We start from the raw sequence: 25,020 nt of genomic DNA, 5'->3' as shown, positions 1-25,020 counted from the left end.
TCTCAAGGTATTAGATTGCTTTTAATTAGCTACACAGCATGAAAATAAGCAAGTTTACAATTGCCCTGTCATTCTCCTTCTGTTAGAACTTTTATTTTTCATAGTGTACAGCTGGTTTCCATGGAGCTCGGCCACTAGTATCTGTCTAGAACCTGGTAAAGAGTACGCAGAAGTTACATTCCAGGAGACAAAATATCTCCTAATGTCCAAGTCACTTCTCACCAGCCTATTGATTTCTATACAACAATTAGCTGTCAGCTTTCTCCGCCTAATTCTCAGCTCCTGACAAGCTGCTGTTATAAATCCTGTCCAGGGCTGTGCTCTTCTTCAAATGCCCTGTTATCTATGTAAATATAGTGAAAGCAGTGTACACTGCAGAATCAACTGCTGATAGCTGAATGTGTTACAGCAGAATGTGTTGTATTGAGCTGCTACTGTGCAGAACTGTCAATCAATGAGGAAAGAAGAAAAAGGAAGGCAGGAGACTGTAAGGAGATGGCATCGCTCAAGAGACAATTTGAGAATAATCCTGTAAATTTGTCTAGTCTAAGATTACACAGTCCACAAATTAAGCGGTATTAGTACATCTCCCCAATGATATTAATATTTTAGATCTCAATCTGTTCTGTCTACAGACACCCCTAGAAGGAGCTCTCGAGCTTACGTCATACTGTCTTATTACTGACTTCAATGTATGTCAGTATGCAGCCAGCTCCTGTGCTCCATCTAGTGGTGGCTGCAGACAGCTATAACATTTTAGGGAACATGTCACATCCTGATGATATACTAGCAAAAGAGTTTCTGGACATGACAAGTTCCCTTTAAATCTGTGGATATGCAAGGGGGTTGGAGCTCTGTATGAAAAAGAACAGAGCTGAGATCACTAAAAGGCTATGTTCACATGTAGCTTTTTTACGCATTTTTTTCTGCACCCAAAACCTGCTCTCTTGGCAGTAAAAACGTTAGCGTCTATTTTCACTTTTTTACGCTTTCTTTGTAGAATATTTTGGGTGAGGATTACATGTGTGTTTTTGCTACAGTACATGTTTAATAAACTAAACAAAATTTCATTTTTTTGCAGCGATTTTTCATTTTCTCATTGCCTTCTATGAGTAAAAACTATGCAAAAACGCAGAAAGAATTGACATACTGCAGATTTTAAAAAATGTAGCAGTTTTCCAATTCAATCAGGAAAAGCAATAAGCGGGTGCATGAGATTTCCTGAAATCTCATGGCTTTTGCTGGTGTTATAAAAAGCAGCTTTTAATTTGCATAAATATATGCAGCAAAAAAAAAAAAACATTGCAAAAAATCAAACTGTGATCATTGACGAACAAACGTATGCTAAGAAACTAATTATTCCAGAAATGTCAACATATTTAGATTAATGAAAAACAACCAAACAAAAGGAAAATAGTGCTCAAGGTCATAAAAAATAATTTGAATATTTATCAATTGTACAAGTTAGAAAAGTAATAATACTTACAACCATATTGTTTAATGATACCCAGCAATCACTTGGAAATTCCTGAAGAAGAGGAACCAGAAACTGCAGGCAGCCATCCCAGTGGCAGAGAAGCAGCATCATACCGATGAGGTTAAAGATTCTCACCACGGCACTGGCAAGGTCATAGGTCATGTGGAAAATCTGTAGAAGACAAAATGAGAACATTACTTGAGGCGACTGAGGGTAGTTATTTAGAACATTCATGGAACTTTAGAGAACTTTTCAGTTGATGGATCCTGGCTTGATATTGTCATAGCTAAAAATCTCAAAGCCCGAGCAGAGATACAGAAATCAGGTCTCCCGGGCATCCTGAAGCACTTCGGTGACTTATTTAGTTGATCCTGGCCACCATCCAGCACTAATTTCACCTTGAACTCTCAAGCAATGTGCATTATGTGATTTGGAAGGTCTCCTACAAGGATTAAAAGGATGTGATAATATTGATGTAGAAAAAAGTCATTTTCTACATTAGATATACGTGCGTCAGCTTTTTTTAAGTCACCAAAATCTGAAAGTGCATGAAAATAATATAGGGTGCTTAGTTAACAATAGCCATCCTACCACGTCACGGTGACCCTAATCGGGATGGTCCTATCCTCTAATATTAAAACCTTACCATTTGTCAAGTTACATGCATGTGGATAAGGGCTGAGAAGGACTGAATCTGCCTAGCAGACAAGCAGACATAGGGGGAACAACATGAATGTAATGTCCAGCTCAAAGAAAAGGCTAAACCTTTAATTGCACTATGTGCAAAGAAGCTGAAAACCTAAAGAGATGAACTGGAATATCTGTTGGTGTGCATGCAAAGTTTAAGCGCATGTTGCCACTAAACAAACAAAACTCAAGATTAAAACATAAGCAAAAAAAAAAACCAACAGTAGAGTAATTTTCTACATAGAGACAGACATCAGCTCTTTTAAGTCATCGAAATCTTCCAGAAAACTACAGGCTTGTTCGCTATGCAGGTGGCCCATGTGTTTTTGGTTTTATAATTGTTCTCTTGTTTCTACAAGACTGGGGAGTTCACCACTCCTCTGTGGGTCATTTGCATTGTAGCTGTTCTATCTCGCATGTTCAACGTGGATATTTTTTTTTTCTCTGAGCCCTGTTCATACAGGTACTATACAGATGATCAGGTTTTTAATACATCAGATAGGGATTATATACATTAGACAGGACTGCTCTATTATGGGTATACCTTGGCGATTGGTGGAGCAGCTTAACATACTTTTTTTGCAAAAAAAGTATTAACTAAATACCCTGTATTTTTTTCATTTTTTGACTAGCACTTGCTTATTTACTGTGACTTTTTTACAGCAGAGTATTTTTTGACCTCTCTGTGCGCTTTTGTGTTTTTTATGTGTATGCAGTGTAGTGTGTGTTAATATACTCACCCATTGCCATCTTCTCTGGTATCCGGCACTGCTCCGGTCCTCTTCTCTGTGACGTCACCACTCTACAGACTCTCCAAGTCGTCCTGCATGATCCAAAGTGATTTTTACAATGTCAGTCTATGGACAGTCAGAACGAGGTTTAGAATGAGGCTCCATAGACTTACATCGTAAAATAGACTTCTAACTCACACATAGAGCATTGTGTGACCCAGAAAGTATGAAGAGCGGTGGCATCACTGAGAAGAGGAGCAGAACGGTGCTGTACACCAAAAGGAGCAGTGGTAGGTGAGTATATTAATACACTCGCAGTACACTACATACACATATACACAGGTTTACTGGAAGAAAAACTTACAGGAAGGACTTTGTTAAGCTAGGTTCTCAAGAGCTTACCGCTCTCCTACCTCCCTGCTGTGCTGGGGGAGTGATGCGCTCTTTAATGATTGACAGTTTGGACCTGCCAAATTGTCACACCACTGGCCAAAACTGTACACTCTCCAGTATTGCAAGTAGTAGCAGCTTTGTCTCTGCAGTATAGGAGGAATGTTTCTGACCAGCTTCAGAGCAGCACTTGCAAACTCTATAGCAAAGAGCTTGTTTGTGCTGCAGTGCTTGCCTAGGAGACCATCCATAACTGATAGACTGCAGAGGTGGCCAGTAACCTGGCAACAAGATGTAAACAATATTCTAGAGAATGGAGATTACTTTTTAATAAGAGGTATATTAGAAAGTTGCTTGCATTTCCAAGATGAGACCACCCCTTTCTTTTTCCTCTTTTATATAGCACAAACATATTTGGCACAACTTCTCGTTTGTGTGGGTATTAGTGCTGACATTTTATTCGGCAGGTACATAGGAATTTGGCCATGAAATTCGATTTACAAAAAATTTATCAGTTGCAAATTCAATGCGCTGTATTATGCTTTGAGGTCCAGACCCCAGAACATGACCAATAGAGGTAAAAAATGTTTGTAAAAATTATACATGCATCGTCCAAGTCCTCACCATTCCAGCTACACAGTCCCTGTCAGATCTTCAGTCATCTGCTCCAGTCCAGTTGCCATGTCGGAGCTGAAAGTGGCTTCATGGTTAGATAAGTGAACACCTGGCCGAGGTGAGTATAATTTCTATTTAAGAGCAATAAATTCTCACTGCTCTCCACGCACACAGTCCCGGCGTGCAGAGCAGTAAGTATTCCAGCACGTGCCCCACGGCTTCCAAGCAGTGCAAGAAGTCACTGCCATGCCCTGCTTACAAGCATAAATCAGCTGCTGGCATCGGAACAAGATGCTGCTAGGGCACGCAGGGAAGGTAAGTGTAATTGCAGCGCCCCAGGGTGCTGGTCGTTGCAGTAATGTCATTCTCTTCTAGGGGGGAGTAATGTTATGTTTGAAGGCTATAAAGGAGATCTCTTTACCAGGTAACACCAACACACAACACACTTCATACTCCAGTCCACCAGGGGGAGCTATGCTCCTATTTATTAGGGCACTCTTCACATATAGGTAAAACTGGTGGTCTGGATAGGAAGTTAGGCAGAAGCTGGCTGGGTTTCACCCAGTGAGCTGCTATCTGAGCTCCGCTCAGGTAGTGGGTCCCTGTCAGAGGCCTAAACAGAAGGCCACAGAGCTGCGCCTGCCTGCCTAAGAAAGAGACACAAACAGAGAACTGTATTGTAGAGGGTGAGAAACGAAGTCATAGCAAAAGGAGAGGAAACCAGAAGGAGTTCTGCCCTACACAGGCTGCCTCCTTCTGAGGCGCAGGATCTGGTAGCCGGAACACCGAGGGAGCAACAGTCCATTATGCCTGGCTCCAGAGACCGGCAGGACAGCTAATTCCAAGTTACCTGCCTGCCTTATACCCAGGAGGCACGGTGGCAACTTGTGGGGGCTGGGACATGCTAGAGTCCCTGTAAAGAGCCTCAGGCCAGCAGTCATACGGGTTTGTCCTATCCATCCGGGGGACAGAGAGAGACATAACATCTAGAACATCTACAACAGCTGTGAGAACCTTTTGAGAGGCTCAGCAATAAGGTACTACAACACCAAGGCACTAGATGAAGGCTACTGATTTCCACCTGGATAAGGGGACTCTGGACTTGCCTCCAGACCGGCTGGACTCTGCCTGCTCTGTGATCTGGTGCTCTGGACTGTGGATGCTGAAGCCTTCAGTAAAAAGTAAAAAGGTAAAGAGACTGCAACCTTGTGTCCTCGTTCTTCACTGCGCCTCACACCATCCATCATCTTCACACTGTGAAGCCCTGGGGACATACTTCACCTGTGGGAAGGTATACCATCTAGTTGCCATAACATCACCCCAGCGAACCCCTAAGCAGCGTCGGTCACCCTGACTGAATACCACAGGTGGCGTCACAAACATTTTCCCTTTAAAGACCTTTCCCCCCATTTACAACGGACGCCCCTAGGGCCACGGACCGGGTCAGCCACCGTGACATCCCCCTTGAGAACCAAAGGGCCCGGTACCAAGTACCCCACTGCACTACGGGGGCGATCCATAATGGTTTGGTTTTTTAATGCTTTCTGATGGGGCCACGCATACCAGGATGGGGGCCAATCATACCAGGATGCAGTGATTATTCATTTATCTTTAGTAGCTGGCACAGGAGTTAGCCGCAGCAGCCCGCTCCTGCCTCTGTGACCCGCTGCTCCTCCGCTGCCTCCCCCCACCAGCCAGAACCAGTACATCTGGACTATAAGATGCACCCCCCCATTTTTCTCCACATTTTTGGAGGAAAAAAATGCGTCTTAATAGTCCGAAAAATATGGTACATAGTATCTACAGTATGTATCGATGGTGATTGCAGGTTCTGACATCATACTGTAAAAATAACGTAAATATTATTATCATAATGTTTCCAGTATTATTTTTCTGTTCCAGATTGTTTTCTGAGTTCCTGCATCAATTTCTGAAATCCCAGCTCTAAGTCATGAAACTACTTGTATAAACAGGTAAATGTAAAAATAGGCATCTGTCACACGACTGAACCACAGTGACGTGTCCACTCATCATTGTCTGTGACCCTTAATTTCAGCTCCAGATAGAACAGAACATTTTTTTTATGTTGATAAATGCTGCACATTCCCGCCAAGATAAGGGCATTCCTCGGCTGGCGGCCACCACTAAATCCTCTCCAGAATGCCTATTATTTCCAATGGCTGGAGATCCATGGTACAGATGCTACTGTAAAGTATTAATGAATGTAAATTACTGCCACATAAAAATCAGTTAATGCCATCATCTCATCGGTGCAAGAAGCCTTACTCCAAGGTTATGGGATCAATACTTGCAGTGTAAAGAAATACTGTAGGCAAGAGAGGAGGAAACAATTTAAAGGAGGCCATAACGTTATAATTGGTTTGCTCCTTACTGCTATTTTCATTACTCATGTATGCAAACGTTTAAGCAAAAAAACATATTTCTTGTCCTGTGGAATTGAGAAAAAATGTACATAAATCGCTATATAAATATATATATATATATATATATATATATATATATATATATATATATTAGTGAAATAAGTATGGAACACATCACCAACTTTCTAAGTAAACATACTTCCTAAGGTGCTTGAACTTGATGGATCTAAGTCTTTTTTCAACCTATGTAAGTATTGAAATTCTCACCAGATGTCGGTATCAACCCATCCAATCCACACAGTCAAAAAAATCGAACCATAGATGTCTATAAATTAAAGAAGTTGTCCACTACTTGGACAACTTCTTGTCATACCCATCGCTTGGCTCTCATTAAATAATAAAGCTTATACTCACCTCCCGTGCCAGTGCCATTCCCGTGGTGTCGGCACTCATGGTACCAGAGCTCCCTTGTGGTTGTTGTGACATGTGACCCCGATGCCCAATTAGCGCTGGTGTCACTTTCCCGGCCTCCTGTCGAATTGATCAGGAAGATGAAGTCCGAGATCAGCTGCAGCCCGGACTTCTTCTTCATGTTCGAATTGTCGGAACACGGAGACAGTGACGCTAGCAGTGATTGTTCGCATCACAACAACCGCATGGGAGCCCCGGGGACCGCAATTGCCAATACTGCAGGAACGGCACTGGCACGGAAGGTGAGTATAAGCTTTATTATTTTATGGAGGCCAAACATTTTGATCAAGAAGGAGTTGTCCTGGTAGTGGACAACCCATTCTAGTTATGTCTAATAATGAGAAACGACACGTCCAAAGTCAGCGCTGTTTGGGAGAAGGGCTCACGTAACATAACCACCTCACCTGAGCGTCAGGAACGTGAGTGCCGATACCACTGGAACAGCGATGGCACCAGAGGTGAGTATAAGTGTTTTTATTTTAACGGGTGCAATCAATCAGATTTGGAAGGGGTTGTGCGAGTAACAACGCCTTTAACATGCAACTCTTTAGTTTTTCCCTGGGTAGCGTCCACTCCTGGTTTTAGCTTACAAACAATGCAGAATACTGTGAATATCCTGATAGACTGACTTGGAGAAAAAAAATTAGTAGTGGGAAATGGTAACTGAGAAAAGTGGAAACAAGTCTGTAAAGGTAAAGAAGAAAATAGTTTCTGTCTTCTGTCCCCAGAAGTCCAACATGAATGATCATAATGCTGGAGGTTCATTCCACACCAAGGCTGCTCTTATGCATAACGCGGGGCACGGGACAAGACCTGGACTGTCTACACTAACTCTGCTCTGAACAGTCCTTAAACGATTAACAAAAATATATACAAAATAAATCAAATAAAACTCTTCTATTGATTTTAAAACAAGCAAACAAAAAAATAAAACAACCACCCAAGACGTGCTGCAGATTTTCACACATGCCTAATGATAAATACATTTTCTAAGAGACATCTTATGACCTTTTTACGTTTTAGCCTAAAGGTCATGGGAATCTGAGTGCTCACTATCAGGAAAGAAGAAATGTGTGGGATAATGTGAACAACTGAACACAAGGTCAAGTAATGGGATGGATAACTGGTGAGATTATACATTACTTGCTGGTTTTTAAGCTATTCTTTGTGACCTACTGGAGGGATGGGAACTATTAACTTCTATATTGGGAATAAGCTAGTTTGTAGGTAGTGGCTTAGAACAGGTGCAGAGGAGCACAGGGCCCTACTTTTCCCTCAATCTTATTAGATCTCCAATCCAATGCATTTTTTTTTGCACATATATGCACCAATCTAATAAAAAAAAACTTGTGACATGTTTCCATTGGAGGCAAGATGTAAAAGTAATGCCTGTACCCTTTTCTGCAACACATGGGGCTGTATGGCTCCATACAATATGCATGAAATTTTCATACTAATTTACTAAAAATAAATGAAGTCAATCTGTATGGGTCCTTAAATGGAATCTGTCAGTAGGATCAATCCTCCTGAGCCGTCTACATGGGCATGTATGTCATAGGAAGCTATAAATAAAATGATACATTGATATCTGCGATATGATGTCTTATTCCAGAGAAATCCATGTTTTTTTTAATATGTAAATTAAGATCTATGGGCCAGACATAGCTCTCCCTGAGAATCTGCCTCCAGAGCTTATTTTAAAGCAAAAGAGGACATTACCAGTATGAGACATGCAAATCAGTAGAGAAGACTGTAAGTCATTATATGCCCACAGGAAAACTGCCCACACGGAAAATTGCCCACATGGAAAATTGCCCCCACGGAAAATTGCCCCACACGGAAAATTGCCCACACGGAAAATTGCCCACACGGAAAATTGCCCATTGCAGCATCACAAAGTTTCAGATCCATGATATTTGAGGTGCAAAGTGAAGAATGCCCACAGAAAATTGCCCACAGGCTGAATTATAGGTTAAATGCTCTGTAGGACAGGGGGATAGTATATGCATTTATACATGAGATGCTCTGCGGTGCAGAATAATAATATATAATTATAGGTGAGATGCTCTGCAGGACAGAGAATAGCAAAGAGATATAGGTTAAATGCTCTGCAGGACAGGGGGATAGTATATGCAGGTATACATGAGATGCTCTGCAGGGCAGAATAATAATCTATAATTATAGGTGAGCTGCTCTACAGGATAGAAAATAGCAAAGATCTATAGGTTAAATGCTCTGCAGGACAGGGGGATAGTATATGCAGGTATACATGAGATGCTCTGCAGGGCAGAATAATAATATATAATTATAGGTGAGCTGCTCTGCAGGATAGAGAATAGCAAAGATCTATAGGTTAAATGCTCTGCAGGACAGGGGGATAGTATGCAGGTATACATGAGATTCTCTGCAGAACAGAGAATAGTATAGAATTATAGGTGAGAAGCTCTGCAGCACAGAAGAATGTCGGTGAAAATTGCCCACATAAAAAACTACTGACAAGTTTATTAAGAACAGTTTATTAAAGAGTTCTAATAACAACAATAATTTAATTTTATTAAACAATCATTGCACACCTGCAAATAATTAGCTGCCGGGTGATTGTCCTTGATGTCCATTGAAATACAATACAGCACAACACAGGCAGCAAAGAAAATGCAGAATGGATTTCAACAAAGGTCTCTGGGCCCAATTTACTTCTCCAGGTTCTACAGGTTCGGTTCACTCATCCCTAGTCCCAGAGTACGGATTCTGTTCTTAGGAGTTGTCATTCCACTGTGCTAACAATAATTCTACTCTCATTGTAGTGTGTCTGGGCCTAGAGACCCTTATTCCACTCTCATTGTGGTGTGTGGGCCTAGAGACCCTTATTCCACTCTCATTGTGGTGTGTATGAGCCTAGAGACCCTTATTCCACTCTCACTGTGGTGTGTCTGGGCCTAGAGACTCTTACCCCACTCTCAGTGTGGTGTGTATGGGCCTAGAGACCCTTATTCCACTCTCATTGTGGTGTGTGTGGGCCTAGAGACCCTTATTCCACTCTCAGTGTGGTGTGTATGGGCCTAGAGACCCTTATTCCACTCTCAGTGTGGTGTGTGTGTGCCTAGAGACCCTTATTCCAGTCTCAGTGTGGTGTGTATGGGCCTAGAGACCGTTATTCCACTCTCAGTGTGGTGTGTGCCTAGAGACCCTTATTCCACTCTCAGTGTGGTGTGTATGGTCCTAGAGACCCTTATTCCACTCTCACTATGGTGTGTGTGTGCCTAAAGACCCTTATTCCACTCTCATTGTGCTGTGTGTGTGCCTAGAGACCCTTACTCCACTCTCATTGTGGTGTGACTGGGCCTAGAGACCCTTATTCCACTCTCATTGTGTTGTGTCTGGGCCTAAAGACCCTTATTTCACTCTCATTGTGGTGTGCATGGGCCAAGAGACCCTTTTTCCACTCTCACTGTGGTGTGTGTGGGCCTAGAGACCCTTATTCCACTCTCATTGTGGTGTGTATGGGCCTAGAGACCCTTATTCCACTCTCACTATGGTGTGTGTGTGTGCCTAAAGACCCTTATTCCACTCTCATTGTGCTGTGTGTGTGCCTAGAGACCCTTATTCCACTCTCATTGTGGTGTGCCTGGGCCTAGAGACCCTTATTCCACTCTCATTGTGGTGTGCCTGGGCCTAGAGACCCTAATTCCACTCTCATTGTGGTGTGTCTGGGCCTAGAGACCCTTATTCCACTCTCAGCGCGGTGTGTCTGGGCCTAGAGACCCTTATTCCACTCTCATTGTGGTGTGTCTGGGCCTAGAGACCCTTATTCCACTCTCAGCGCGGTGTGTCTGGGCCTAGAGACCCTTATTCACATTCACTCTGCATTTCCTTCCATCCTATGCCTGCCTGCACCTGCAGTATATGTGTATGATACATAACTAGGTAGGGTCTGTTCACTCTTACTCTTGATAGCCATAAGTAGACAGAGAAGGAAGTGCAGGCCCCAGATTCACTGTCACTGAAGTCAATGGGAGAGCGGAGCTGCTATGGCATTTCCGCTGCTTTGACATAATCTCACCTTTCTGCGGTGCCTTCTGGGCTTCCAGGACCATCTATCTCAGCCAGCAGCACCCTGCTTTTGGTGGGCACCCACTAAGATGATAATGTATTAGATCTGACCTGCAGTCCCATGTAACTCCACAGATAATACAGTGATTCTTTTGTGGCTACTGATAGCAGTGATGGCTCCTCTGGATCATACTGCTGCTGTTTCTGCATGTGCTGCTGTTCTGGGCTGCTGGGAGGAGTAAGGCAGAGTCAGTGAGAGATGAGAGCAGACTAGATCTATTGATTGCTGATAATGACAGACTGCTACAAACCACAGATCTTCAGCATGTTTGCAGTTTTGCACTAGGTCAGCTGTAAATCACAAGTTGATCACACATCATGTGAACATCCTCACCTTTCACCTCAAATATCATAGATCTGAAACTTTGTGATGCTGCAATTGGCAATTTTCCATGTGGGCAATTTTCCGTGTGGGGAATTTTCCCGGTGGGCAATTTTCCCTGTGGGCAATTTTCCGTGTGGGCAATTTTCCGTGTGGGCAATTTTCCTGTGGGCAATTTTCAGGGAACCGTTTGCATAGTAACCATAGATGTCCTTGAGACCTCTATGGTTGCTGATGCCGGATTGCTGAGCGCCACCCTGTGGTCGGCGCTCATAGCAATGTAGGAATTCAGCTACATAGGAGCGATCTGATGATCGCTCCCATGTAGCTGAGCCGATCGAGTTGTGCCAGCTTCTAGCCTCTCATGGAGGCTATTGAAGCATGGCAAAAGTAAAAAAAAAAAAGTTTAAAAAAATATGAAAAAAATAAAAAAGTTTAAATCACCCCCCTTTCGCCCCATTCGAAATAAAACAATAAAAAAAATCAAACCTACACATATTTGGTATTGCCGCGTTCAGAATCACCCGATCGATCAATAAAAAAAAAGCATTAACCTGATCGCTAGACAGTGTAGCGAGGAAAAAAATTTTAATGCCAGAATTACATTTTTTGGTCGCCGACTCGCCGCGACATTGCATTAAAATGCAATAACCGGCGATCAAAAGAACGTATCTGCACCAAAATGGTATCATTAAAAATGACAGCTCAGCACAGAAAAAAAATAAGCCCTCATCTGACCCCAGATCACGAAAAATGGAGACGCTACGGGTATTGGAAAATTGCGCAATTTTTTTCATTACCACTTAGATAAAACGTAACCTAGACATGTTTGGTCTCTATAAACTCGTAATGACCTGGAGATTCACAATGGCAGGTCAGTTTTAGCATTTAGTGAACCTAGCAAGAAAGCCAAACAAAAAACAAGTGTGGGATTGCACTTATTTTGCAATTTCACCACACTTGGAATTTTTTTCCCGTTTTCTAGTACACGACATGCTAAAACCAATGATGTCGTTCAAAAGTGCAACTTGTCCCGCAAAAAACAAGCCCTCACATGGCCATATTGACGGAAAAATAAAAAAAGTTATGGCTCTGGGAAGGAGGGGAGTGAAAAACGAGAACGCAAAAACGGAAAAAGGTCATGAAGAGGTTAATAATAGTTTGGCTATTTACATAAGTCATCATCCCATTGCTGCATTCAATGTTCTGTTGTAAGTTCAAATCATAGCCCACATCAGAAAAAAAGTGTGCTCATCCAAAAGAGTCGTTTTTGCACATTTTTCATTTTTTCTGGACTCCTAGAAGACTTGGTCCATCTCCTTGCAGTCCCCTGGAAAGAAGCCCCCCTACGGCAACAGAATGGTTCACCATCAGACTGAGCATAATCGTTCAGACATCGAGCGCCACACTGTAAGCCCATCCTGTCTTCGAACTGAAGGACGCATCCACCGTTATATATAAGATCTTCCTAAAGAACGTCATGGCCCCCCAGAATCTATATTGCTTGTAGAACTAGTAATGCCTTGTACTGGACTGAAAACAGCATCAGCCCCATGTAAGAGAGAAACAGAAAAACACAATGGAATATATGTATTAATACAGCACTGGCAAAAATTAAGGGACCACCACATCAAAACCCAGAAAGGCCGTACTGGGGGCCCACGGCACGTAAAGGGAGGCCGCCATGACGGGGTTACGTGGGACCTGGGGAGCTGGAGCAGTTAGAAGGGATACGGTGGTAAGGGGTTAACTGGGAACTTGAGGGGTGGCTTTAGGGGCATTTTTTGAAAATAAGGGGTGGAACTAGGGGACTGTGGGGAGGGGGCACATAAAAAGGGGCACGCTCCTCACGCAGGCATCCATTTTAGGTGCCTGCGTGACAAGTGAGGAATCTCTGTCACACTTACCAGAATGGACGTTGAAGCGATCCTCCAGCGTCTCCGGACGGCAGCCAGCTCCCAGGGGACAGATTGGCTGAATGCATCCGTTAACAGCCTTCTCCAGGGGACATCGGGAGCACCATCGCAGGCACCGCAGGATGGGTACCGGCCGCGGAGGACTAGGCCTCCGGCGCGCCTAAGCCCGGATATCATCCCCAGGGCCCGGCGCCGAAATAGGAGCCCCTCTGCGGACCCTCCGGTAAGCAGCGCTGTTCCCTCCACCTCACAGCGCGGCGCCGGGAGGAATCCTCCAGTGCGGCGGGGCCTACAACGGGGGGTGGATCCTTCCTCCCCTCCTTCAGTGTCCGGGCGACGTGGGGCGGCAGGAGCAGGAGCCGGTACGGCGGCCGTCAGCATGCCCGCTGGCGCCGCTCAGCGTGGGAGGCAGCGACAGCCGAGGAGACGGGGGTCAGGTGCGGTGGCCCCTCAGCGCCGAGGATTATGCGGGCGGCAGTCGGCTGGCCCTGGCATCAGCGTGCGGCCTTCTGCAGTGCACAGCTCTGGAGTCTTCAACGCAGCAGCGCCCTCTGCTGGTGGTGGCCTGGATATTGCAAGTTCTGTGCCCTCTGCTGGTGTTGGCCGGGATTTTCCTGCAGCTGCGCCCTCTGCTGGTGTTGGCCGGGATTTTCCTGGATCTGCGCCCTCTGCTGGTGATGGCCGGAACTTTCCTGGATCTGCGTCCTCTGCTGGTGGTGGCGGAAATTTTCCGGATTCCGGCAGGCGACATTCCGTCGCTTCGGTACGCAGTGCCGGGGACGTATCCGTGGCAAGGAGCCGCACATCTTCCATCGGGCGGCAGGATGCTGGCTCGGCCTTTTCCCTTTCCGCAGCACCAGGGCAGTCGACGGCATCACCGAGTCGCCAGGACACGGATACGGCCGCCAGGAGTTCGGCGGGCAACATCGCGGATCAAGCCGGTCGGGATGCAGGACACCTTCGGCTGGGAGCTGGATCTTCGGCTGCTGGGCTCACAGCACCCAGGCAGCTAGGTGAGAACATTTTCCCTATCTTTAATTTGCCAGGCATAGTTTCCCCTGAAGCTAGGAATAGTGACATTACTTCGGGAGTTGCTAGCGGGGGTATGGGTTTAATCCTTAGAGGTTTAGGGGAGCTAGGGGGTCTTTGCCGTCAGCTGCTTGGTTGGGAAATACGGGGTCGTTTGAGGGGTCTAGACAGTTGTCTGAAGTTACGGGTACATCCAGCAGTGCGGGTCCTGCGGCAGACACGGGGAGCTCATCAAGGGAGAAGGACGGAACAGCACCAGGGCCTGGGTCAGGAATTGATGCACCAGGTGAGGGAGCTTTGCAGGATAAGGAAAAGGAGGATGTACCGCAACTAGACGATGCGGCTAGGGGGGAGGTCTATGTCTGCTTCGAGGGCCCGTTAGGGGCACATTTAAAACAAGAGGTTAGGGAAAAAATCTGGAAAGGGGAGTACATAGAAATATTTTCTCTTTTACCCCTAGAGAGATTTAATTTGGATAGACCTAGAAGGGAGGACTCTAAAAAAGAAGATGAGGAGAAACGGAGATATAGGCTGATTCCCAGATCATTTTCAAATTGGCTGCAAGCTTTCGCTATTATGGCTAGCGTAATCGGGGAGAAGGCCCCGGAAAATTGCTCGGCATTATTTTGTTACTTAGATGCCATAGGGGAGGCTTACAGGACCTATGGGGGACAGGGTTGGTTACGCTATGACGAACAGTTTCGTCAGCGTAAGGCTTTTAGGCCAAGTATCAGGTGGGATCACAAGGACATAGCGTTGTGGATGAGAGTTATGGTCCCGTCCCGTTTAGGTCAGACTAGCCAGCCTTTTCACGGGGGCGCCGGGAGTTCAGGGCAGTCAGGACACTCGGCGGCTTTGCAGAAGGGACTGTGTTTCGCCTTCAATGATGGCATATGCAGATTCGGGAGCAAGTGTAAATATAGGCACGAGTGTTCAACCTGCGGGGGGGTGCATAGCGCTTCAAAATGTTTCAGGGGTAACAGGCAAAAAGTTGGAGATTCAGCTGACAAAAGGGGTGACTCCGGTGCAGTGGGTCGTGATGGAGGCCTTTCTAAGTAGATACCCTTATAGGTCAGCTGCAGTTTTATTGCGCGACGGTTTTAAGGAGGGTTTCAAAATCCCTTATGTTGAGCAGGATGTTAGTTTAAAAAGAAAAAATTTGAAATCGGCGTTACAATTCCCGGAGGTCGTGTCAGAGAAGTTGAATAAGGAAGTTGCTCTGGGAAGAATGGCAGGCCCGTTTGTCGCCCCTCCGATTGCAAATCTGAGGGTGTCACCTCTTGGCGTGGTCCCTAAGAAAGAACCTAATAAATTTAGGTTAATCCATCACCTGTCATTTCCGAAGGGATCTTCGGTTAATGATGGTATTGATCCCGAGTTGAGTTCGGTGTCGTACTTATCATTCGATTCAGCGATGGAGTGGGTTAGAGCATGTGGAAAGGGGGCTAAGCTGGCTAAGACCGACATCGAAGCGGCCTTTCGTTTGTTGCCAGTTCATCCTGACAGTTTGCATTTATTGGGTTGTTTTTGGGATGGCGGCTTCTTTGTTGATCGTTGTCTTCCCATGGGTTGCTCGATTTCATGTGCTTACTTTGAGGCCTTCAGCACGTTCCTAGAATGGGTGGTGAAAGATGTGTCTGGGATACGCTCATGTTCGCACTATCTGGATGACTTTCTGTTTATAGGGCCAGCGGAATCAGCAGATTGTTCGATTTTGTTGCATACAATGGAGAGTGTGACAAAAAACTTCGGGGTGCCTTTGGCGGAGGATAAAACAGTTGGTCCGGTGACAGTGTTGAGCTTCCTAGGCATTGAAATCGACACGGTAGCAATGGAATGTAGGCTACCTGCAGACAAGGTTACCGCGTTGCGCCAAGATGTGGTTAATACGATTGGTTTGAAGAAGATAAATTTGCACAGTTTGCAATCGTTGTTAGGGAAACTGAACTTTGCATGTAGGATCATGCCGATGGGTCGAGCGTTCTGCCGCCGCCTATCCTTGGCAACAGTAGGGGTAAAGTCCCCTTTGCATTTCATCAGGATAAAGAAAGAGTTTCGGGACGATTTGAAGATGTGGGCGGATTTTCTGGACGAGTACAATGACAGATCTCTGTGGATTCAGCCGGTGGCAGATGCTACCTCCTTGGGCATTTTGGTGCATGTCGTTGAAATGAGTGGCTTTGGTCTTTTCTTTCATGGTAGCTGGTCAGCAGCGGCTTGGCCGGAAGAATGGAAGGAGGAGGGGTTAACAAACAACCGGCTACTGTTGCATTTGTTCCCCAGGGTAGTTGCGTTGGCCCTGTGGGGTGACAAATTGAGGAATTTGAAGATTTCTTTTCATTGTGAGCATGTTGGAACGGTGACGGCGGTAAACTCGTTGTCAGCGGCTACGCCTGCAGTAGTGAAGGTCTTGCAGCACTTGGTTTTCCTGGGTCTTAAGTTTAACTTCTGGATTGTATCTGAAGTTAGCTTGTCAGCGCCTGATCCAATAGTTGTTGCTCTTTCTCAATTTCAGTGGCAGCTTTTCCGGGATTTGGCACCACAGGCGGAGAGCGCGGGCCGGGATTGTCCAGTGGAGTTGTGGAACCTGCCGCGAGGGCCGTAACAGAGTTATTTACCAAATCGCTCGCGGATTCATCTTGGTCTCATTATAATCAGGCTTGGAGCTTGTGGGAATCCTGGATGTCAAGTATGGACCAGGATATGGAGGAGGAGTATGGTTTGTTGTTGTTCTTAGGTCATCATTGGGAGGCAGGTTGGTCTGTGACACGTTTGAATAAGTTTCTGGCGGGGCTAGCCTTCAACCTTAAATGGAGGGGGGGTAAGGATATAACGAAATCCTTCTTGGTTCGGCAAGTTGTTCGGGGTTGGAAGAAAGGCTGGAAGGCTTCGGACGGTCGCCGACCCGTATCTTATGAGGTGCTCTCAGCCATTGAGCGGAAGTTGCAAGAGGTGTGTTTTTCCGAATGGGAAGTGGTTCTGTTCTGTGCAGCCTTTTCTTTGGCTTTCTTTGGGGCATTTCGGTTAGGTGAGTTGGTTAGCCCGTCCGTTAGTAAAAAAGGTATTTTGTTAAGAGAAAACGTGGATGTCGAAGGGAATAAGGTGGTAGTGTTTATTAAGGCTTCCAAAACGGACGTGTATGGGAAAGGGTGCAAAGTGGTGTTGTTCAATGTTGAAGGATCCCCGGTGTGCCCAGTGGCATCCGTGAAGAAGTACATGGCAAAGGGCGGGGTGTTAGACGAGCCATTCTTGGTGCACGAAAATGGGTCTTTCTTGTCCCGTTTTCAGTTTATTTCTGTTTTTAGGAAATGTTTGGCGGCAGCGGGCTTACCTGCAACACAATATAGTGGTCACTCCTTCAGGATTGGGGCAGCGACTGAGGCCGCTAGGTGGGGCCTTGGTGAGGATGTGGTTCGGAGAATTGGGAGGTGGGAATCTTCAAGATTCCAGTCGTATGTTCGCCCAAACCTATTGTGAGTTAGAAGCTGTGTTAAGTTAATTGTTTGTTGCCTTTCTTTCTGTGTTGCAGGGCCTGATCCGATGCTCGTCTGGATCATGGGGCATTCGTATGTTGTATGGGCTGCGTTGCGTGCTGCGGTTCGTCCGGACGGTCGTCAGTTGGGTCTTTCTCGAGAGACAGTGACTTTACGATGGATCGGTAAAAGGGGGATGGTGTGGAAGGAATGGTTACCTGAATTTCATCGTTTTGTTAGACTGGATAGAGTGCCGGAGATCGTGGTGATACATTTAGGGGGGAATGATTTGGCTAAACGGTCTTGTAGGGAGCTGATTAAGGATATCAAATTCGATATCCTGAGGTTCTGGGTCATGTTTCCAAAAGTGTTGTTGGTGTGGTCCGACATCATTCCCCGTAAAAGATGGAGAGGTGCTAGATCACACGAGGGGGTGAACAGGGCCCGGATTAAAATAAACAGGGCCATATCTCGGTTTATGGTGAGGAATGGCGCGTTGGCCGTGAGACATGTGGACTTGGAATCGGGTCAAGGAGCTTACTGGAGAGCTGATGGCGTGCACCTGAACGCGGTGGGTAATGATATGTGGTGTTTGGCTATCCGTAGTGGCATTGAATTAAGCTTGAAGGTGTGGAGGGACATGAATGGCTAAGGTGTCAGGCCATTCGTGTTCGTGGCGGGGGTGGAGGTCCTCGAAGTCGGTGGAAATGGTAAATCGTGGTTCAATGGGGTGGGGATCTTGAGAGGTCCTGGACACCCCATGAGAGAATTTAACAAGGCGCGGTACGGTTATTCCGCGTGAGGTGGATTTATGGACCCCTGGCATGGGGGTGGGTTCGGTGGACCAGGATTGGTTGTTATCTATCCCTGAGCTGGTGCTTTACGGCTGGGGGTAAGACTCATCCTGGGCTGAACATTGTGGAGTTTTTGGGATACTGAGTTTTTTATAACTTTGGGGCTTCGAGGACCGCCCCTCCTATTCTGGGTTGTCATAAAAGTTCTGTTATCTTTTATTTAATAAAATGGCTGCTGTGGCCAATTAAATCCAACATATGTCTCCGTCTGCTGTTTTGAGTACGTTAGAAGTTTATTCTTTAGATTGTTAAGAGATCTGTTTAAGGGGGTTGGGGTAATTTTTTCCAGGTCACGGAACTCACGTATACCCTATGTCAAGAAAGGCCGTACTGGGGGCCCACGGCACGTAAAGGGAGGCCGCCATGACGGGGTTACGTGGGACCTGGGGAGCTGGAGCAGTTAGAAGGGATACGGTGGTAAGGGGTTAACTGGGAACTTGAGGGGTGGCTTTAGGGGCATTTTTTGAAAATAAGGGGTGGAACTAGGGGACTGTGGGGAGGGGGCACATAAAAAGGGGCACGCTCCTCGCGCAGGCATCCATTTTAGGTGCTGCGTGACAAGTGAGGAATCTCCCGCCCACCCTCCCTTTTTTGGTTAGGGTAATGGGGGGGGGTGAAGTCGGCATATGTGGGCTTTTGGAGTATTGTTTTAAGAGGCGTCTAAATGTATTTATTTTGTTATGTGAATGCTGTCAGGGTATTGTCACGGCAGTTGGCGGGGGTGGAGGTCCTCGAAGTCGGTGGAAATGGTAAATCGTGGTTCAATGGGGTGGGGATCTTGAGAGGTCCTGGACACCCCATGAGAGAATTTAACAAGGCGCGGTACGGTTATTCCGCGTGAGGTGGATTTATGGACCCCTGGCATGGGGGTGGGTTCGGTGGACCAGGATTGGTTGTTATCTATCCCTGAGCTGGTGCTTTACGGCTGGGGGTAAGACTCATCCTGGGCTGAACATTGTGGAGTTTTTGGGATACTGAGTTTTTTATAACTTTGGGGCTTCGAGGACCGCCCCTCCTATTCTGGGTTGTCATAAAAGTTCTGTTATCTTTTATTTAATAAAATGGCTGCTGTGGCCAATTAAATCCAACATATGTCTCCGTCTGCTGTTTTGAGTACGTTAGAAGTTTATTCTTTAGATTGTTAAGAGATCTGTTTAAGGGGGTTGGGGTAATTTTTTCCAGGTCACGGAACTCACGTATACCCTATGTCATGTCATGGGCAGCCCAATCTGCAGACATGAACCCCATTGAGAACCTCTGGAATGTAATCAAGAGGATGATGGATAGTCACAAGCCTTCACACAAAGAAGAACTGCTTACATTTTTGCCCCAGGAGCAGTGTGAAAGACTGGTGGAAAGCATGCCAAGACGCCATGGAAGCTGTGATTAAAAATCATGGTTATTCCACAAAATATTGATTTCTGAACTCTTCCTGAGTTAAAACATTAGTATTGTTGTTTCTAAATGATTATGAACATGTTTTCTTTGCATTACTTGAGGTCTGAAAGCACTGTTTTTTTAAGTTTGATCATTTTACTTTGTCAGAAAAGAAGGACAAAATGTATTGCTTGGAAATTCAGAGACATGTCAGAAGTTTAGAGACTAAAAGAACAATTTACATTTTACTCAAAAATATACCTATAAAGAGAATAATCAGACAAACTGAACATTTTGCAGTGGTCTCTTCATTTTTGCCAGTGCAGTACTTTTAGGGCTCCTAAAAGAGGTTTGAGAGGAACGTGACTATATGAAAAATTCTGCAGCATCACATTACTCAAAGTCTCCCAAGAGACTACTTCAAGAAGTTAGCAAATATACTTTTCAGTCATGGCTGCCAGTAACGTAATAACAGCAAAACTTTTCAATAACTGCTCGTCAAGAATGTTCAAGAAAGACTACAGAGTAAAATGAAAAGCATTTTGTATACAAAATATACATGGGAAGTATACAACATATATGCCAATACTAGTAACTATGAATATATATATATATATATATATATATATATATATACATACAGTATATATATATATATATATATATATATATATATATATCTCAAATTGGGTGTGTAACATGCTATTAACCATTCGCTAACCTTACAGCATCGGAGAATAACCCGATGTGCATCAGGGAAGACTTATAAGTCGCTCTAGTACAAGAATCCGCTAAGTGAATTGTTTCATTCACATCACATTGCCTCCGCTCTTATAGGTTTTTATACTCTGGGGAAGGCAACATTGCTAGAACAATTCTAAAGCCGAGAATTAGCACTTGGGGAATTAGCACATTAGTGAATTGAGCCCAAAGTGATGCATCTCTCTGCCATAATTAGCCAATTACACCAGAAGAAACTGACAAAAATGCCATATAATAAGAAAAGGGAATTTTGACCTTTGTGGAACATTTCTTTGACATTTTTGCTAAAATTATGTTTTAACAATAATAAACCGTTTCATGCATGTAACATACTACTAATAATTGTAAGACCTTTTTTATGCTACGGTGCCACGGTTTATAGTTTGATGACTTATCCTAAACCATTATTAAATATATGCAAATTTACAAAACCATTTTTTTAGGGACCACCTCAGATTTGAAGTGACTTTGGGGGGTCAATATAACACAAAATACCCAAAAGTGACACCATTCTAAAAACTGCACCCCTCAAGGTGCGAAAAACTACATTGAAGAAGTTTATTAACCCTTCAGGTGCTTCACGAGAACTAAAGCAATGTGGAAGGAAAAAATGAACATTTTACCTTTTTCACAAAAATTTACTTTGGAGCTTATTTTTTTTATTTTCACAATAATATCAGGAGAAAATGAACCACAAAATGTGTTGTGCAATTTCTCCTGACTACGCCGATACCCCATATGTGGGGAAAAGCCACTGTTTGGGTGCATGGCAGGGCTCAGAAGGGAGGGAGCACCATTTGCTGGAATCAATGGTGGCGCCAGTCACGTTTGGAGACCCTCTGATGTACCAAAACAGTGGAAACCCCCCAATTCTAACTCCAACCCTAACCCCAACACACCCCTAACCCTAATCCCAACCCTAACAACAACCCTAACCTCAACACACCCCTAACCCTAATCCCAACCCTAACCACAACCCTAACCCCAACACACCCCTAACCCTAATCCCAACCCTAACAACAACCCTAACCTCAACACACCCCTAACCCTAATCCCAACCCTAACCACAACCCTAACCCCAACACACCCCTAACCCTAATCCCAACCCTAACAACAACCCTAACCTCAACACACCCCTAACCCTAATCCCAACCCTAACCACAACCCTAACCCCAACACACCCCTAACCCTAATCCCAACCCTAACAACAACCCTAACCTCAACACACCCCTAACCCTAATCCCAACCCTAACCACAACCCTAACCTCAACACACCCCTAACCCTAATTCCAACCCTAACCACAACCCTAACCACAACTCACTGCTTACCACTGAGCCACTGTGCTTATGTTGGTTATAAGAATTAGTTGTGTGTGCACTGTTCCATCTCAGCAGGGTTTTTTAAAGGAAATCTGTCACCAGGTGCTTATCGCTTAATCTGAGAATTGCACAACGTAGAGATAGAGACCCTAATTCCTGCAATGTGTCACTTACTGGTCTGCTTGATGTAGTTTTTATAAAAATCACTGTTTTATCAGGAGGAGATTATCACTAGAAGACTAGTAAACCTGCTGCCAGGTAGTCCTCCGTATTCATGGCTAATGTATAACCTTCACACCCATCACTAATTGGGGCAGAATATGCAGAAAATTTTAAAATATTTCTAGGCAAATTTTTTTGTCAATGTGGGGCATTCAATAAAACAAATGGCTGCATTTTGCTGACTGTAGCAACTGGTATTATAAAGGAGACCCGGAACAAGGAAAAGAAAAAAGAAGACGAGAAACAGTAACATGATAAATACCATGGCTATAATCATGAATGAGCCTGTAGGAAATGCGGACAAACTAAAAAAATAAACCACTAGCCATATGGTTACTCGGTGTGTAGACCACCTGCTGGAACATAATAAAAATCATAATGAAAACAATAATGCATTATATTCCTGCTGTATCATATTACGGCAAACTCTATAAGTGGTCCAGTCCCCAAGCAGCATCGATCCCATTCCTGCCGCACGTCCTCTTGTTCACTCGCAGCAGAATTCTCCAGGCTCCTCTTTACTTCTCGCCCTACAGTCTTCGTTATTGATCCTACCTCCTCGCACCTTTCCTTTTCTTCTGGGATCTTTCCATCCACTTTAAAAACATCTCTTGCCCCGTCCTGAGCTGTGAACTATCAATTATCTCCGCAATCCTGGAACGATTCGGCTACTGGCACCTAATGGGATATCTGACAACTCGCTGTTCTCCCCCAGTTTAGCTGTGCGCCACTCCGCAATCTCCTCACTAAAGTCTCTCAGGATCTCCTGGTAACTAAATATATTGAAAGGGTTCGTGTACACGACCATAAAAATCGGACGAGTGCTATCCGTAGTTTTGATGGACTGTGCACGGACTGGTCGGTGGCTCTCCTGTCTGGGGTCAGGACAGCCGCCGGCCAGTCCGAGCATTACGATGCAACTGTCGTCCGCGCTATAAAACCGTCTGACTGGGCGCTAATGGCAAATATTCTCAATTATTGCTGCTAGATCCCTCTGCAGTGTCTGACACTGTAGACCACCTACTCCTTCTCAGTATGCTCCACTCATGCTGATCTCTCCAGGTCCTCTACTAACCGCTCATAACAATCAATTTATCAATCCCGATAGAAGCTACACAGTTAAAGGGGTGTTCCCATCTCCAAAGTCCTATCCCAATATGTAGTAGGTGTAATTTTAATAATATTAGCAAATACCTCCAGTTAGAAATGTAGTATAGTTCTTCTGATTCTCTATGTCTCTTACCCAATGTGCCGTGTATTGCAGTAGCTTTGGTATACATGGGTTCGGCCACTCATATAGTGAAAGCTATTAGTGGTTGTAACCATGGATACTTTAAGCTACTGCATGCCCTCCACACAAGGTAAGCAGAAGAACTATACTGCTTTTCAAAATGGAGGTATTTGCTAAATGGGTTTTCAGGATTCAGAAAACCATTGTCTCTGAGTGCAGTTTGTTTCATAGAAACAAGCTGTGTTTTACTCACCTTCTTCAGGTGCAGCACTGAGTCTCCACCACTGGTACAGGTCTCTTTGAGGGTACATTCACATGGTCAGAAAACGCTGCGGGTTCAACACAGCATACCTCCGCAGTGTCCAACCCGCAGCGGCCAGATGTTACAGCAAAGTGGATGGGATTTAAAGAAATCCCAGATCCAATATGCGTCCACAGATGCCCACGGCTTCCCTGTGGAGACGGACATGCGGCGCATCTCTCCAGACTGTAGCATGTCAATTTATCTTGTGGAGACGTGAGCCTTTACAAGATAAATGTCACCGTACAATGTATTGGATGCAGTAATTCTGCACGGTTCAATGAACACAGGCGGAATCTCCTGCGTTCAATAGATGGCAGCGCTTTGGACAGAGCGGACATGTGCTGTGTCCAAAGCGCTGCTGGTTACTGACCGTGGGAACATACCCTTACTGTCTGTAGTGCTGAAGTCACGTGGACAGCGCTGTGGCCAATCACTGAGCTCACTGACTTTGAACTGCTCGCCCAGAGCGTTGTTGATGTGATCTCAACGCCGCAGACAATAACAGACCTTTGGAGCAGAAGCATAGTGTCAGCACTGGACCCAAAAAGGGTGAGAAAAGCACAGTGCATTTGTTTGGGCTTTTTTTTAGACAAACTGCAGCAGCAAGGGTACATGTGTTGTGCAAAACCAAAAAACCTTTGACCTTTGTAAAGGGGTACCCGGCTATGTAAATGTTTTTTTTTAAACAATACTAAAGATGGGGTAAAATAATACTTGCGCCATACTTTGTGATCAGTTTGAAAGATGTGACTGGTAGTGATGAGCGAGTGTACTCGTTGCTCGGGTTTTCCCGAGGACGCTCAGGTGACCTCCAAGTATTTATGATTGCTCGGAGATTTAGTTTTCATTGCGGCAGCTGAATGATTTACAGCTATTAGCCTGCTTGATTACTTGTGGGGATTCCCTAGCAACCAGGCAACCCCCACATGTACTCAGCCTGGCTACTAGCTGTAAATCATTCAGCTGCCGCGATGAAAACTAAATCTTCGAGCAATCATAAATACTTGGAGGTCACCCAAGCGTGCTCGGGAAAACCCAAGCAATGAGTACACTCGCTCATCACTAGTGACTGCTGCAGTTAATCACTGGCTGTGAAGATTGCCAACATGTTCTATCACCAGTGCGGTCCGCAATTGACGATTGTGGTCAAACATCAATCCAAATGGAGTAAGAAGTACACAGCTTGGCAGGGGACATGTGACTGCTGAGCCCAATAATCAGCTGCCTCAAACACATTGTCACGGGAATGATGGAACCACTGTGCCATGGTCTGAGGAGAGCTTGGGGGTGTAACTAGGTGAGCACCTGACTCTTCACTAGAGCCCCTGATGGTGGGGTTAGGCTT

The 25,020-nt window shown here is 45.0% G+C and overlaps 1 protein-coding gene across 1 annotated transcript in view; it reads right to left on the bottom strand.

The window, feature by feature from the left end:
* HCN1 (hyperpolarization activated cyclic nucleotide gated potassium channel 1) overlaps window positions 1–25,020 on the bottom strand; it is a 539,017-nt gene that overhangs the window by 253,868 nt on the left and 260,129 nt on the right. The window contains exon 3 of the mRNA XM_069748639.1: window positions 1,487–1,648. Coding sequence (XP_069604740.1) covers window positions 1,487–1,648 — 162 coding nt within the window. The remainder of the gene's footprint in view (window positions 1–1,486; window positions 1,649–25,020) is intronic.

The sequence above is a fragment of the Ranitomeya imitator genome, chromosome 1 (assembly GCF_032444005.1).
Source record: "Ranitomeya imitator isolate aRanImi1 chromosome 1, aRanImi1.pri, whole genome shotgun sequence".
NCBI lineage: Eukaryota > Metazoa > Chordata > Amphibia > Anura > Dendrobatidae > Ranitomeya > Ranitomeya imitator.
This window is presented reverse-complemented; position numbering and strand designations above follow the sequence as displayed.